This window comes from Lathyrus oleraceus, chromosome 3 (genome assembly GCF_024323335.1).
Source record: "Lathyrus oleraceus cultivar Zhongwan6 chromosome 3, CAAS_Psat_ZW6_1.0, whole genome shotgun sequence".
Lineage (NCBI taxonomy): Eukaryota > Viridiplantae > Streptophyta > Magnoliopsida > Fabales > Fabaceae > Lathyrus > Lathyrus oleraceus.
The window spans coordinates 82,629,355-82,646,645 of NC_066581.1; the positions used below are offsets into that span (position 1 = coordinate 82,629,355).

At 32.9% G+C, this 17,291-nt stretch overlaps 1 protein-coding gene and 1 long non-coding RNA gene across 3 annotated transcripts; both read left to right on the plus strand.

The window, feature by feature from the left end:
- The first annotated feature begins 615 nt into the window (after positions 1-615).
- Positions 616-7,466, plus strand: LOC127125475 (rhomboid-like protein 15). Of its 2 annotated transcripts, XM_051054258.1 has the most exons (13): positions 616-858; positions 1,059-1,224; positions 1,433-1,736; positions 2,389-2,421; positions 2,748-2,839; positions 2,931-3,004; positions 4,130-4,224; positions 4,313-4,388; positions 5,311-5,489; positions 6,657-6,708; positions 6,793-6,849; positions 7,068-7,142; positions 7,238-7,466. In XM_051054258.1, exons 1-13 carry the CDS (start codon positions 817-819, stop codon positions 7,241-7,243), a joined length of 1,251 nt encoding a protein of 416 aa, XP_050910215.1. In that variant the 5' UTR covers positions 616-816; the 3' UTR covers positions 7,244-7,466. The 2 variants fall into 2 exon arrangements, with proteins under 2 accessions (XP_050910215.1, XP_050910216.1); XM_051054259.1 differs by lacking the exons at positions 6,657-6,708; positions 6,793-6,849; positions 7,068-7,142; positions 7,238-7,466 and adding an exon at positions 5,652-6,631.
- Positions 7,467-11,733: 4,267 nt separating this feature from the next.
- On the plus strand, positions 11,734-13,666 carry LOC127128940 (uncharacterized). Its single transcript, XR_007806095.1, has 2 exons — positions 11,734-12,004; positions 13,326-13,666. It is a non-coding gene; the product is annotated as an uncharacterized LOC127128940 (long non-coding RNA).
- Positions 13,667-17,291: the final 3,625 nt, after the last annotated feature.

Here is a 17,291-nt window from a genome sequence, read left to right on the forward strand (position 1 = left end):
GTATCCTTTGTGGATATGTTTGAAAAGGTACTTGATTGAAGTATTTTGGTTACACCATTCCATATTAATGTCAACTAAGAAATGTCAAGCTGAAGTACCACACATGCACAAATAACTAGAAGTTAACAAAATTTAACAAACATGACTAATATGACAAACTGCGATGGAATAAAATGATATTCCATTATTTGGATCATTTAAAATTCGATGGAGCGGAGCAGAATGGAGTGATATGAATTCCATTCCATTCCATCACTTACCATCATATTTCTTTCCCTCCAATTTAAGCGAAATGAACAACTTGTCTTATTCAATTCTAAAATTTTCAAACAATAGAATTGGGCAGTCGTTCCGCTCCGTCCACTCCGCTCCACTCTACTCCGCTCCGTTCATTTTATGATATCCAAATATAATCTTAAAGAATTTAAAAAGATTGTTTATTAAATAAAAAATTAAAATAAAACTTAAAATTAAGATAAGGGACAAAAATGTGAATTAAACGCATTTGTTAACAAAGAGAAGTTAGCAACATCCATTAAAAAATAAACTACATTAAAATTTAATGGTGTATTAAGATTTAGGTAGCAATAGTTAGGGTAAAAAAGGAAATAAATTTAAATAATTTGTTTTTTTGAAAATTGACAATTTGCAGTTTGGGATTTCAATCCGAACTCGAGAGAGAGTGAAAGAACAGAGAAGTAGAAAATCGTTCTTCTACGGTATTCGCGAGTCAATTGTAGGTCACTCAGCATTCCCATTCACAAAACTGAATCACAAACACCATTCACAAACCGGTGATTCCACTGAAGTTGTTGAATGCGAAGACCAAGAATCATGAGACCGAATATCGTTTCTGAGGTAATTTCCCGATCTCGAAAATCGCTTATTGCTTCATTCATTGCTATATGAATCCTCTCAAAGTTCGGAAGCTCTGAATTCACAATTCGCTTTTTCTTTTTCCACTCTTTGATTCACAAATTCTAGTAACTCTAGTTTTAGAATTGTTACAGAGAGATTATGATTAATTAATTATCTTTGATATGGTTTAATTGGCACAGGCAGGGTTGTCTACTAGGTTGAATCAGTATTGGGAAAGCATTCCATTTGTCACTTCTGCAGTAGTTATTATCTGTGGAGCAATTTACTTTGTTTGTCTCTTGGCTGGATATGATTCCTTTGCTGAGATATGTTTCTTGCCCTCTGCTGTTGTAACCCAATTTCAAGGTATGTATATTTCGTTCTTCAATATGACACTAGAAACACGGCACTGACATTCGACACCAGTAATAATTTTTAAAAATGAATAAGTTAAAAGGAATCACAAGTGTCGGTGTCGGTTTTGGACACTCTTAATGATACAGACACATATTTTTTTCCAGAGGTGTCGGTGCTATAGAGCATTAGTGATTGAATACTTGTTTTATTCATGCAGTTTACAGGATTTATACTTCCCTTTTTTTCCACCTTTCGTTGCTTCATGTTCTTTTCAACATGATGGCTTTTGTTCCTTTGGGATCTGAGCTGGAGAGGATCATGGGATCCGTTCGCTTGCTGTATCTTACTTTTTTGTTGGCTACGAGCAGCGCTATATTCCATGTTCTCATAGCATTGTTGGTGGAATATAATCCTTTTGTTACGAATGTTTACCTCATGAATGAGTGTGCTGTTGGGTTCTCAGGAGTTCTGTTTTCAATGATTGTTATAGAGACAAGCCTGAGTGGAGTTCAATCGCGGAGGTTGGTTATATATATATATAGCTGCTGTCTAGGAATTTATCACTACTGGAAATATGAAATTTAATATACTAACAAACCATGTTTTTCTGTAAGAGTAGTTGGTAGAAACCCCAATTTGGAAGTTGTTCAATAGGCTGAATTAATAATATCATGAAAGAGTGGTAAATGTTGATTATGTTCCATATAACTTTTATTTTGTCCATACAAAGCGGTGTCTTAGGCCCTTATTAAAAGTAGATTGAAGTTGTATAGGATCCACACCCAAATCTGTCAGTTTTATAGGGACCCAATGCATCTTTAAGCCTTTTGAGATTGTTACCTTCACAATGAGAATTGAATGATGATACAAAAGTAGTTCTTAGGCCCTTACTAAAAACGGATTGAAGTTTTATAGGATCAATACCCATATTTGCAAATTTTATAGGGACCCAATGCATCTTTACGCCTTTTGAGATTGTTATCTTCACAATGAGAAATGAATGATGATAGGCATATTATCACATTTACTGAGATAATTTTGCCTAGCAGTTCACTCTGCAATGGTTTTATTTGCTTATTTTGCTGAGAGGAAACTAAACATTTGACAGATATACAATGTTAAGAATTGTGAATCTGCAAGGAGTTACTAACTTTTTTTGTATTCATTTTGCAGTGTGTTTGGGTTGTTTAATGTGCCTGCCAAGTGGTGAGTATAGTTTTGGGTTAAATATATTTTTTGTTTATGAAAATATGACATTTTTTCTGTTTGTATCTATTTAAATTTTATTTGTTTATAGTTCCTGTATTTAACAAAAATAATGAGTTTTTAATCCCTCGCCATAGAGTTCGGGACTAAAAGAATATGCTTTGTTTTATTTAAGGACTAGAAATAAATACATTTTAGTATGCACACAATCAAATTTTGTTATTTTTGTTGGGACAAAAAAAACAAATTTATTTTGTGTAGCTTTTAAGAATAATATTTTATCTAGATAAGTCACTTCCGTGATAATTAGGCATATTATGTTTTAGGTATGCATTTTTTTTGTTGGTAGTGTTCCAGCTCCTCATGCAAAATGTCTCCCTACTCGGACACCTTTCTGGCATTGTATCTGGGTTTGCTTGTAAGTTTATTCTTTCCCCGTTTTACTTTTCTTTTTCCAATAACTTGAACCACTCACCTCTGATATTATAATGCAATGCTTGTTGTTTCAGATACATATGGTTTGTTTAATTTCCTCATACCCGGGGCATCCTTTTATTCTTCAATTGAAGCCTCCTCCTGGCTTGTAAGTTTTTTTCTTGAATTGGCTTTTGTAACACACCAAGATGGGAAAACTTACAGCTGATACTTGCATGATTTTAAGTCGAATATCTAAGGCACCGATAAGGATTCGTATTTATACTAGTAAGTAAAGATAAACCCCAATTACAAATAAAGAACACTGCATGATTTGAAGGGTTTGTAAGTCACCTGCTCTAAGACCATATTTCACTTACAAATGAGTAGCCATCTCTCCCTCTCAACCCCGTTCTTATTTATCAGCAACGTCTTATGTCTTTAATTATCTCAACCCTCTATCCTCAACCATCCAATGGGGTTACCTTCAATTCCAATCAGAGACTCTCAAATCCATTTCAGTTGTTTATTACTGATTGCTGTCTATATCTTCATGTTGCTATGCATGATACAAATAATTTTTTGCGTTGAGAGCATTAGGGGGTGAGTTGGGATAACACCTAGTGTTGAAAAGATGGTGGAAACTTGACTTAGTGGTTTGGACATGTAGAGGGTAGAGTGGTAGATTCTGTTGTCGATAGAGTAAACTAGATCGAGAGTTGTCAAATAACAAGAGGCAAACGAAGGCGTAGGAAAACTATTAAGAAAGATCTAGAGATATGATATATGATAGAATATTATGATGCTGTTTGATCCATGTAGCCGACCCGACTTAGTGGGATAAGGTTTGGTTGTTGTCGTCGTCGAGGACATGCTTTGCTTGATTAGTTAACTGATGCAGAAAATCTTTACATAACTAAATAACTAAGTATCAAATTATTTAAAAGGTTTAAAGAACACAAACCCCCCAAGCAGTCGGTTACTTTTCTTGAATTGTTAAACATTTAATCATATATTGATTCAATTAACCATTGGAGTGGTTAGTGTAATCTCCCATTTTCCGGGGGCTAATTGAACTCACAAAATGGATTGGTGTACTGAACTAGTTATACTGGAGTCATTAAAATATAATATTTCTTTTTTTTATTTGACGAAAAAAAATTATATCTTAGTAACCACTTTTATTTTAAAATGGAAAAAACATCCAATAGGCATCCATTTTTTCTTTGAAAGTAAATGCTTATATATCATCATATGTAGACTTTTTGTAAATGTTCTTCCTTTTGGCTTTCAGTCATCATGTGTGAGACGTCCTAAATTTATTGTTTGCACTGGTGGAAATCCTTCTGGCTATATCCCTACACATACAAGCCAAAACTCAACCTCTGGGTAAGTTCTATGATTTTCACACTAGAACGTACTGATGGCACTGGATATCTACCAATCTGCATTTTAAATATACACTTTCATGGGGCAGTGGATTATTTTCCGGAAATATTTGGAGGAACCTATCATCATTGATGCCTCAAAGGGAAGTGTCTGCCCAGCCTCAGGTATGTGACTCCTCTTGTCATATGCTTTTGGTAGTCCCTAAATAATCTTGCACTTTTTTGTTGGCTTTACTATAATGTGAACAACTGCAATGAAACTTTTGCACAGTACATTCATGAGAAATGTAAATACAGAGATCTTACACGATCTTTTGATCAAGTCGGTTTCTGTAGAGTTGATTTTGTAAAAGTATGTTAGTTTGACATTGATTATCAGTTGCATCATGTGAAAACAAATGCAATGAATAGTTATTCGTGTGTACGTTACCCGGTTCACTATTGGTCTAACTTCTGCAAGTATGAAGACAACTTTTGCACATGATATTTTTCTTTCTGTCTGGCTTTATGTTTATCTCTTACCATTTCTTTGGCAAGCTAGTCGTGTTTCCCTCTTTTAAGGCATTAATTGTTCTTCAGGAGATTTTGTAAAAATCCAAGCATTTGGTTAGTCTTAGAATTTTTTGTCTGGGATTTTTTTTTGGAGTTAATCTTTCATCTTCAACTCGACAAAATTTCATACTTCAAATTGTTTCCTTCAGATTCATCAATTCATCCATTGATCTAAGGCTGCAACATCAGCAACTGCTTTTAGAAAAATAACTTAAAGTGCTTTTCTTATCATAGAAATTCCACTTCATTATTGGCAACATTAAATGTGACTTAACATGATTTTCCCTTTTCACTTGAATTATATGTTGTCCACCCATTTCAAGCTGTTTATCAACTGGCTTTGCTTCTTGTTGTGCCTGTCTGTTAGCAATAACAGTTTTAAAAAGTGAAACTATGTTCCTACCTCTTTTGCAAGACATTGTTAATTGCGAGTTTCCATGTCTATATTCTCGTTTATTTTTTCAAAAAGATAATATTCTGTAAGCCAGAGGCATCCATTTATAGACACTTGATTGTATTATATGAAACCTTGCAGTCAGTTGAGGACAGTAGGTTCCCTGGGAGGGGAAGGACCCTTGGTGCTGTTCAAGGTCAAACTGCTTCTGGTCTTCATTCCGATTCAAATCTTCAAGCTAGACTCTTGGAGGACAGTAGTCCTGATCATATTTCAGATTCACCCATTATGAATACTACTCAAAGGTTAACTGAAGGAAGGTATGAGGGATAGTTGTATGCATGATTGGTAACTTATGGTGGTTGCTTTATTGTCAGTTGAATTTCAGTTTGCTGAGACCAGAATCATATTTTCCTTTGTAGTTTGAACACATTCTTAGTTCTTAGAGCATGAGACATAGTCTGATATAGTGTTTTTTCTAGGAGTGGCAATTCCATCTTGAATCCAACAGTTAGATGAGCTTGGCTTGCAGATTGCTTTCCCGTTGGCCATGGACAACAAGCATTTGATTTTAAGTTATAATGTCTATCCTGAAGAGAACATACATTGGTGCAATTATTGATAGAATATATTTCAAGAGTACAAACTATATTTTGTTGGGATGAGTTAAGGCCAACCACAATTCTAAGATGGTCTTAGAGCTTATTGATCAAGCCACGGGCCACCCACCATTTATATCCACACACCAAGTCCAATAGTGTTGTGCGTGAAGGGGTTGGGAAAATCCCAATTCACACATTGGTTACCAATATAACTTAGAAAAAGTTTATATAAAGTGACACCCTTTACCTTACAAACCTGTTTTGTAGGAATGAGTTAGGCTCAACCCATATTTTAAGAGAATATCTATTTAACATGACTTTATCTATAGGCTAATAGAATACTCCATAAATAGTTCAAGTTATATGTCCATTATCATTAGAAGTTAAGATTTATGCATGATATATAACTAAATTATAAGCTTCTCATCTGCAGAATAAGAAATTACACTGAACCAGTTTCTTTATAATCAGTTATCCCTTGATTTCCAGTTATATCAATGAAAGGGTTCACTCAGTAGTAAATTGGTTGATGTTAGCCATTGTTTGCTTGCTCTTCAGTTAAAATTGTTTTTCGGTACCAGTAACATGGATTTCACTGGGTTTAGGTTTGCTTGCTCTTAAGTTTAACTCATTCATCAGTACCGGTAACATGGATTTTACTGGGTTTAGGTTACATGTTTAACAAACGTGTCGTTTAGTCTCTGTTGTTATCACTGGAAATGGGCAGTTGGGAACTAAACAAAGTATGCTCCCTGACATTATAGCATAATATCTTTTGCTTGGATTGATAAGTTTAAGTTAAACTTCTCAGTAATACTGAAATATTTTCAAAACTACCATAGTATGTTTGAAATGTTTTTCACTTAATTTTTTAATTTATCTTAGGCATCCAGTTGATAATGTAGCTACAACAGGAGCGGGTGTTCCACATGATCAGGTCTTTTACTTACTGTGGTTGAAGATTTCTTGTTTTCTTTATTTAATATCGATATTTAATATTCATTATTGTTTTCTCTTGCAGGGAGCAGTTGTTTCAGAAGAAGAGATTAAGAAACTTGTAGCAATGGGCTTTGATAGGGTAAAAATCAGTTTCAATATCTTTTAAGTTGTCACGAAAAATGGATTGAGCACCGTATTACATTTTTCTCATCTAAAAAATCTAATGTAAATACATCGGTGTTTAATCTCCTTTTGGGTCCTTTCTAGTATCATTTTCATGCATGTGCATCATATGTATAGATTAAAACCTACATCACAATTTTGTGTTTTTATGCATTTTTCTTGTGCTGCTTTCAGACGCAAGTGGAAGTGGCGTTAGCAGCTGCTGATGGTGATCTTAATGTAGCAGTGGAAATACTTATGAGCCAGCAGGTCCTAATTGACTTTTGTTTTTTTAAAGTTGTTTATTTGTTTCTTGATTCTTTTTTATTGAAAGTGTTTTGTTTGTTGGTCTATTGCATATACAGGGTTAAGACATGAAAGCTTCCGTTGATTGGGTATATGTCCCCTGTGCTTGTTCAATCAAGCAGTTTAATCTCAGACTCCATCACTAACAGTTTGGTGACACCTCACGGTGATGCCAATTCCAGTGAACAGAATAGAACATGTGTAAACTTCTAATGCCAGTGATGTATAACAATGTTGAATATGATTAGCTAAAGAGTTTGCAAATAGAAGTCTGTGGTTAACTTGTAAGCATTCTGTTTCCCTCTCACCATCCCCATTCCCCTTGGATAAGGTTTTATATATAGTTTTGAAAAGGCCTCTAATGCTAGTGGCGATTCAGCAAGCTGGAGTAAAACTTTATTTCTGAATTTTTTATATTTAAATATAGTAAAAATCATGGTAGTCAAAACTGGTTGGACCGGCCAGTTCAACCGGTTGGATCGTCCGGTTCGACCGGGAACTGGATATGTGTCCGGTTTATATCACTCTCAAAACTGGCCTATAACAAAACCGGAAAAATCACTAAAAAACTGGGTCAAACCGGTGAACCGTTTACCAAGGCCAACCAGATTTTCCTTTTTGACTTTTTAAAATTTAAAACTAAAGGAAAATACAAGGGTGTTTTTTACTACACCTCAGATAGAGATCACATATCTTATTGAAACTCCAAAATGTCTCTGATAGTCTGAATTTTAAAATTCGAATGCGACTATTATATGCCAAGGAAGGCCATAATAGAGTAAATGGTGTCACTACTAGAAGTCAGGTCAAAGAACAACCACTCGAGAGATAATAAATAAGAAGGAAACATATATCAACATCATAAAATCATAAAAGTGGAGATGAAAATTCTTAAGCATGTTAAAGACGAGCTGATTGTACCAGACAAAGAAAAGCTTCCAAAGTCCGATATAAGATTCTGTTAGCTTTTGAGATCGAAGAAAACGAAGGATATACCAACTTTTGAAAATTTCTTGAAATATTCAAAAAGTTGTATATCAACATTCCATTTGCAAAAATATACTATGCCAGCTTATGCAAAATTTACGAAGGATACCCGTAAAGGGCAGAAATCTATCCCTTGTACCGTTGGGGATAGAACATTCAAGAACACTTTTATTGATTTTGGTGTCAATGTAAGTTAACATATTGATGACACTCCAGTTTACTGATACTTTTATCAAGCATCCATCATTTTTCGATGAACTTTGTTCTGTTAGATATGCCAGAAGATAACATGTTAGTGTAAGCTCTATAGACTAATTTTCATGATTGAGCTTAACTTGTATCATGTTTATTATTCTTAACTAAAAGATTTTATTAAGGTTTTGTTCAAAGTATTAAAGTTTCTAGAATAGTTAATATGTTTAATGAAAGTTATGTGTGACTTAATTGTGAGAAACATTTAAATATAAGGATATTAACTAAAAGATTTTATTAAGTTTTTGTTCAAAGTATTAAAGTTTTTAGAATAGTTAATATGTTTAATGAAAGTTATGTGTAACTTAATTGTGAGAAACATTTAAATATGAGGATATCATTCTAAAAGTATTTGTAGTGAATTCTTAATGTTAAATAAAACAATGAAAATTCGAAGAGACTAATATGTAAGTAGACCGATGACCATATCTCACAAGTCACATATATGAGATATTGAGTATTCGCACAAGTATAAATATTATAAATAATATTTATATTAAATTAATCCATCATGAGAATAATACATAGTGTGCTATGTAAGTATTATAATTATTCTCATAGTGATAGTTTTGTATGTCATCATTTGACTTGAAATCACTCTGGTCCATACTTGAGGAGTTGATCACTTTAATAACGTCAAACATTGATAGTAACAAGATAATTATTAATTTGGTTGACTAGGTATTCAACGAGTTATATGGAAGGACATATGTGAGTTAGATGAGATTTATTCATTATACATATAGTCAATATGAAATATTGAACTTATTTATTGACACTAAGTATACTCAGATACAAAGGAATATAATATTTGATTATATAAGAATGATACAAATTATGTCTTGGTTTCATTATAGATATAAGAGTAAAAAGATCATTATTATTGTGATCATTATTACCGAAATATTATGTCAAATCACATGGTATTTTCGTTCAAAGGATAATATTGATGTGATTTTAGACACCGCTCTTTTTCTATAATTTTTAGAAAGTGAATTATTATTATTTACAATGTTACGAGAACCTACAAGATCACACACATAGGGACAGTTAAACGAGGGATTAAATAAATAAGATTTATTTATGACTAGTCGGTGCATTCTAATAATGCTCGAGCGTTGCCGCACCGCGAAAAATACATGAGTGTATCGCACGTTTGAAGATACAATAGAGTCGCCACCGAACTTTATTTATTCTCGAAGAAAATGGAAGATATCGATAAAACTCAAGAGAAAGAGAAACATGGTAAGAAAGTCGGTTATGCAAGGGGAAATATTATCATCTCTCACACACGTTATACTTAACGAGAACCATTTTAATTGTTCTTTGCACGAATGAGTGTTATTATCTAAAGATTACTTGCAAATGGTAAAAAGGGAAAATAAGTTTATCACTTAATGTACTCGTCAAGGATTCAAACTCTCGTGCCTACGTACTCTCATAGTGCAATGAGAAAATCAGAGCTCCGTAGTTCATGATAGAAAACTATGAATTTGTTGGTTATTTTTAGGGAACGATTATAATCATATCCTAGAAGTGTTTCGACATTACCTGATCTAATTCTAGTTCGGATGCTCTAAGTTTTAAGTCCAACTGCTAAGAAACAAATTATAACAGTTCTTTTTATAAAAAGAAAGTTGTTTATTTGCAAAGAAATTGAAAGAAAAAAAGGTTGATTGAATTGAAAAAGAGAAAGAGTTGCTTGAATTGGAAAAGAGTTGTGAAATGGTGAAAATGTTATTTGAATGTTGTGAAAGTATTGTTCTGTGTGTTGTTTGAACCCATAAAGTGGTGCATTTGAACCAGAAACAGAAATGAAAGTGATGTTTAAACCAAAGAGAAAACAAATATGGTGTTTAAACCAAAGAGATGGGTGTTTTAACTAAGATGGTGATTAATCCGAAGAGAAAAATAAGAGTGGTGTTTAAATCAAAGAGTAAATAAAAGTGGTGTTTAAACCAAAGGGAATTAAGTGGTGTTTAAACTAAAGAGTGTGGCGTTTAACCAATAACTGGTGATTAGCTAATGCAGAGTTGTAAGATTTTACCTAGACCCAGAGATCAAGACCTACAAAGAGGGGGTTTGCCTAAGCACTGGGTCTGACAAGGAAAACATGCATGAAAAGGGTTTTAACCATGAGAATGTGATTAACCCATGTAGGGGGTGTTTAACCAATGCATGATGATTAATCTCAAGTGTTGTGTGTGGTTCAAAGATGGGTGTTTAACCTATAGAAGTTAATTAACCCACGAAAGAGGTGATTAACCAAGAGAATGTGATTAACCTCAAGAGTGTATGGGTATTCAAAGAGAATTGTGTTTGGTCAAAAGAGAAAAATATTGTTGATATTTAATTATTGATGTGTTGTCTGTGGGAAAGAAAGTTTGACATTTATTTGATTTGAATTGCACTAAAGTCTATGAACGAAGGCAAGTACTTTAAATAACTAGGGCCTACGTCCCGTATTCAAAGATACTCTGAACAAGGATTGGGATAATTCCTCTCATTCTTCTCTGTTGCTTAAGGCTCATGGCGTATAATTCGCATCATAACTACCAAGTGTTTGAAGGAATAGAAGAGTCTTTTTTGTTTTGAAGAGGCAAGTTGTGCTTGAATGATGAAGCTCAACAATGATCAAGGTCTTGATGTCCTTCTGTCTCCAGGGTCTTGGATGTGAAGTCTTAACTTGAATGGCTTGAAGGTACATGCAAGTGTAAAGGTTCTAATTCAAATAAGTGATCAAGGGACTTATGATCACTCAATTGAATGTGAGTCCTAAGGGGAATCATGTAATTATTCAGGACAAGTCTAAGACAATTCAAAATCAAAAGAGATAATTAATTGATCAATAATGGAATTGATCAACTAATCCATCAATGAGGGATCATACTAAACGTCGTTCAATCAAGCACATGAAATTGTAAAACAAAAGAAAACTAGAAGCATTATCAATCAGATTTAATATGTAACCCTAATATTTAATGTGTCATGAAATTAAAAAATCTAATCAATTATACTGTTTTGCCAATGTATTTTATGTGTAGAAAAATATTTAAAAAAGGAAAAAAAGAAAGAATCAAATAATTGATAATTAAAAAAAATGCCATGCATGGGGTTGTATGGACCAGGGGGTATGAGAAAGTAAACATGGATTTGATTTTGGGCTTAACATGGAAAACCCAAGGTGTTGTTGCTGCTTTGCATTCAGAAATGGGGGTGTATCAGCAACTTTGGAGGTGTGAATAGAAAATCTTCATGGGCTCAGCACAATGAAGCCCAACGTGTTTGAGGGAAGAGTGTAGGGGACCAAACTCATCCTTATTTTGTTTCAAAATAACCACCTGAACTCTCTCTCTCTCTCTCTCAATCTAACCTCCTCATCCGAAATTGCTCCGCCGCGCCGGAGGCAGCTGAACTGATAAAAAATGGCCACCAATACCCTCATATGATACCATTCACTCTCCTCTCCCCAAATCTTGCGTCAATCTCTTCCAAAACTCAAATAAGCCCCTTAAGAGAGACTAAGCGCAGCTGTAACAAGCTTCAATGTGAAACTTGCTCAACAATGAAGGAGCTTCGAGCTTTTGGTGAGTGGTGAGAGAGATTGAGAGTGATGAGAGTGAAAATTTTGCAGAATCAATTGTTCAATGAGATTGAAGATGAGTGTTGCTTATATAGAGTGTGAGTGTAACTGAATTGGGAAGAGGATTAAGGCAGAGTTTGTTGCAGTTAGGGAAGGGTTAGTGTTAAGTGAATCAATGAGTGAGTTTGTTAAGATTCTAACTATGTTAATTAACAATTTGTTACTTTGAGATTTAACAGTTATGGACTTAATTGATGTGAAAAATTCAGTTAGGAGTTTGTTTGAATTGAGGTTGGAATGTTAAGTGAGTTGTTAGCATTGGAAGGTTAATGTTAGTTTGACTTGGTGAGAAGTTAGAAATTTGGAGTGATGTTACTGAAACGTAGTAACTTGAGGAAGTTAGTTAATTTTGTTTGAATTTTGGATAGTTTGAATTAGTTAATGTGCGGATTTAGTTGAATCAGCTTATTAGTAAGTTAATTGTTATGTTAATGCATTGTTATGAAAGTTAGTTTAAAGTTGAAGTTAGTAGGTTGGTTAGTGAATCGTGACTGAGTTAGTATGCTAGTTTATGTTAAACTGTTAGGCTAGTTAGTTGATGTTTTGAGTTTTTTGAATGAATTGTTAAGGAATCTGACTTGTGATGTGAAAGTAGACTTGTTTTCATTTTATGAATAGTGCTAGTGAGAACTTGAATTGGTTCATGTGAATGAGTTTAGTATGATTGATGTGATTATTTTGTTGCTTTTGGTATTTCTCTGAATTTGCATTATGCTTGAACCTGATTTGAATCACTTTTGTGACCTGAACTGGATGTTTGTTGCACTTGCCCTCTTTTGAATTTCATTGCTTGATTTGGATATATGTGCATGGTTATGGGTTTATGACTTCACATGATTTGTACGAAACTGTTATGGAATGAACAATTTAGAATGAGTTTGATATTGATGTTGAGCTGATTTTGAATTGCTTTTGGATTATTGAAGTGATTGCTAGTGTGTTAGTAGAATTAAACCAATTAATAATTAGTATGGAAGTTAGAAATAATTATTGTATTGATGTATGTTGCAGTGTTATGCTAAAGTTAGTGATGCTTTGATATCAATTTGAAATGTTCACTGAAACTACTATGGAATGTTGTTGGTTTGTGTATGATAAAGATACATGTATGCTGAATTGTATGTGTACATGTGTAGGCAGTTTGATTTTATTTATGTTTGGTTGGTATGCATGATGAATTTTGAAATACATTGTATGTTGGAGCTGTCATGACTAGGCTTGGTTGTATGTATATATTGCTGACATGTTGAGATTGGCTCATGCAGGGCTGGTATGAACCTGGTAGAAAGGAACTAGGCTTGCATGGCATTGAAGGTTGGCATGTTGTGAAGAAATTGGAATATCTCAAGAACATGGAATATTTGAAGACTTTGAAGACACAAATGGAGGATCAATGAGGATGAAGATCAAAGAGTAGGATTAGGTAGTTTGACTTTGGTCAACAGTTGACCAAAAAGTCAACAGTTGATCAAGAGTCACCCTAGGTCAAGTGTAATTTTTTTGTATGGAATTTTGTAGTTTGACTTTTTGTAATGAAATGGATGTTTGTAAATGAAGGTTTTTGATTGTAATGTAACTTATTGATCTTGAACTTTTGAATTTCCAATGCTCGTGTCTTGAATCCAAAGAAACCAATAGCCACACAACTGATATGTGAAAAAAGTCCATAAAGAAATTGATCAACAAAGGTCAACCTCTCATGGTTGACTTTGACCATAGTCAAACTTGCAAGTGATCTTCCAATTCATCTATTCCATAATGTAGTCCACATAATCAAAAGCCTAGGCCAACATTAGGGTTTCTCATAAGACTTAATCCAAGAGATGAGCCTCCCAAGTCAAGTGTAGAGTCAAGATTCCATAGGTTTGATCCCCAAATATATCATAGAAAAACCTTAGCACATGGAGTTTGATTGGTTACTTGTCACAATCCAATGTTTGGTATAAATAACAAGAACTTTTGAATCAATGGTGTTGCTTAAAAAATGTATGTGTAGATGCATGATATAGATGACTAAGGAATGAGTATGCAGACGAACAAAGGATCATGAGCCAGATAAAAAAATGGAAAATGGTAGGGCAAATTTTGGGATATGACAAGCGTTAGTTAGAGAAACAATGTATGTCGTAAGCTACAATGCATATTAATGATTTTATAAATGTAACTCAAGTGATAATCACTTTTTCACGTATTCTAAAAGCCTTATTTGTACTAGGACTTTGAGTTTGTGTCATCTTTAAGACACCAGCGCGTTCATAGGTAGCATTATAAGTGGAGGAATCACTCATTGTAGATTTGTTCCTATAGACTAAGTAGAGGCACCATCGTTCGTGTTTTTCTTGTGATAAATCTGTTTCAATGAAAAAATATTTTGTACTACTAGAGGTTTTTAAACGATCTCTAACTCATGGCCATTAATAGGAATCTATCGTAAGAGAAATTATGTATTTCATTAGCTGTATTTATTGTGATTTCTCCATATAATGATATCTCATTGATTTTTGATCGACCATTCTTGTTAATAAATAAATGTAACATCAATTTGAAAAATGATACACTAACTCTAAGTGTATGATAATGTAGTAAAACTAAATATGCACAACAACATGAAACATAAAAAAGAAAAATCATAATGCTAGAAAGTAGACATGATTAACTCTATCGTTGAGGATATATTTAAAATCCATATCCCACAATTTCTCATTGAAGGATTCCTAAGCACGTAATAAGAAATTTCCAAAGGAAGTGGAAAACATTGAGAAAGATAAGTATTAGAAAAGTTTAAGGCTATGCCATTCCATGACCATCATGAATAAGAAGTCTCTCTATAAAAGAAGTTCCAGTGGTAACTCCAAGAACATGGCGGGAAAAAAAGTATAAATGTAAAAATATTTTTGAAAGGTGCATTTTCTAAGAACCGCGACCTTCTACTCTCAAAGAAGAAAGTCATTTCTATTTGGAATATTATTTTAGATATTGAATAAAAAAAATAGAGAAAAAGAAAAGAAGAAAAGATTGAAGGTTTCAAAAATCATATATAATTCTAGTATGTGATGATGTCGTTATCTTATTTCTTTAATTTATCTATTTTTAATTTCTTTAATTTTGTGAAATTTTCTATATGGTAGTGGCATGGGTCTTAATTGTAACACCATTTTTGTGTATTGATTTTTTTCCTAATAAATTGACTTGTTTTTTTTTTGTTTTTGTTTTTTCAGTTGCATAACATTACTTTTACTTTTTTTTATTGATGATAACAAAAGAGTCAAAATATAAATGATAACAAATACATTAATGTAAATTCTCAGTTGTAGATAGAAGATCAACAAAACTAATTGAAGGATATGTTGAAGAATGAATAAAGAATTAACTATATAATACTTTTACATGATGAAAGTAGTGACAAAAAACGGAGTGAGAATAATACACAAGAACTAAAAAAAGAAAAAGAATGAAAATCCCCTTAAATCGCGTTGCAATCAAAGGGATTATGGCACGATTCAAGATGAAAAGGAAGGTGTGACATTATGTAAATATCGTGTAGTGATTAGAGAATATTTTGGTGTAATTTGTGAATCACTCAATTATACCACTTAGAGTTAATGAAGAATTATGATGCAATTATATTAAACTATGGTGCGATTACACAAACCAAAGTCCTATTATAAATGTTAAATTTATGCCAAATACTAAGGATTCCAAATTTTGATTGAAAATAAGTTTTTGCAGAGTTCTTCAGGAGACAAGTTTACTATCCTTAATTGTATTATGAGCAGATAAACATATCCTTTGTGAGGGATGACTATTTCATCTTTGGAAGAACCTTGTTCCCTTGGATGTAATTGTCAGTGTAATATATTGTGCTTATGTTATTTATCCAATATCTATAGTTAATACTTTTTATTTATTAATCCCCAATAAATCGATTTATGATTTACTTTTTTAAATAAAAGTGAAATTAGTAAATAATTCAAATTAGGTATTCTATTTTGTTGACCAAATAACTTTAAACACAAGATGGGGGAGAGAGAGAGAATGAATTGTGATATTCAAAATTCTAAAATATCAATTTACAAATTTTTTGATTTTAAAAATATTTATATTATATATATATGATAAAAGAAAGCGGAGAATGAGCGTCGAAATAATAGAGAATAGAAAAAAAATAAAGAAATAAGCTACATAATTAAAACAAATAAAAAAAGAGACAGGGATTAGAAAGACCACACTAGAGAATTATTAATGTTCAACCTAAATTACTTGATTTACTTAGTCCTCAAAAGTCTCTCTTTAATATTTCCAGTAAAACAATCTTGAGTTTTTACCCAAGATCAACCAAATCTTGAGTTTTTCCCAAGATCAACTCACAAACATTCTACAAACAACTAAAGCTTTTACACATTCTCAATAACCTTACACAAAGCTTTTACACATGTTCATCTCAATAACCTTCATTTAAGCTTTTTACACATTTAGCATGCAACCTACGAATCTATTTCAAAAGAACTCAAGAGAACTATACCCTTGGATAAACAATCTCAGCACAACACTAGTACAACATAACTCTCAAATGGAAATTTTCACTCTCTTGACACTAAGGACGCTATAGTGAAAAATAAATTTATAAAAAAGTGAGAGAAAGAATTATCGTAAAGAGTTTCTATTTAGAAACTGGTGTATTGTGAATGTAATATCTCATATACCCTTAATTGCTCCGAAAGTTGTCAGTTTTGACCAATAACGTAATCAGTGAACCCTGTAGAGATCAATCGTTATTAAAAGAGACTGGTCATTATTAATAAGTATAATAGGGGACATTTTGGTAACATTAATAATTGGTCAATTGGGACTAGAAGATAAAAATATCACTTGAGAATATTTTGTATCATTATATAATATTATATTATATTTGTATCTTATGTATATATATTTGTGTGAATAAGAAAGAAAGGAAAGAGAAAGTATCAGAGAGAGGAAAAGAAAAGGAAAACATGGGAAAGAGAAAGAAGATAAGAAGAGAAGAAGAGGAAGGAAGGAAGAAGAAGAGAACAGCCATGGAAACATTTATCATCTTCAACATATCATCATCATCATTTCTAATTCTCATCATTTTTTTCATAAGATGAGTTCCACAGTTAGACTTAGCATTGGGGAGGAGAAATTTATGTTTGGAAAACTAGGGTATGTGTTGTTGATGTTGCTTCTATGTTGTTCTTGTTGTCCTTGACTCC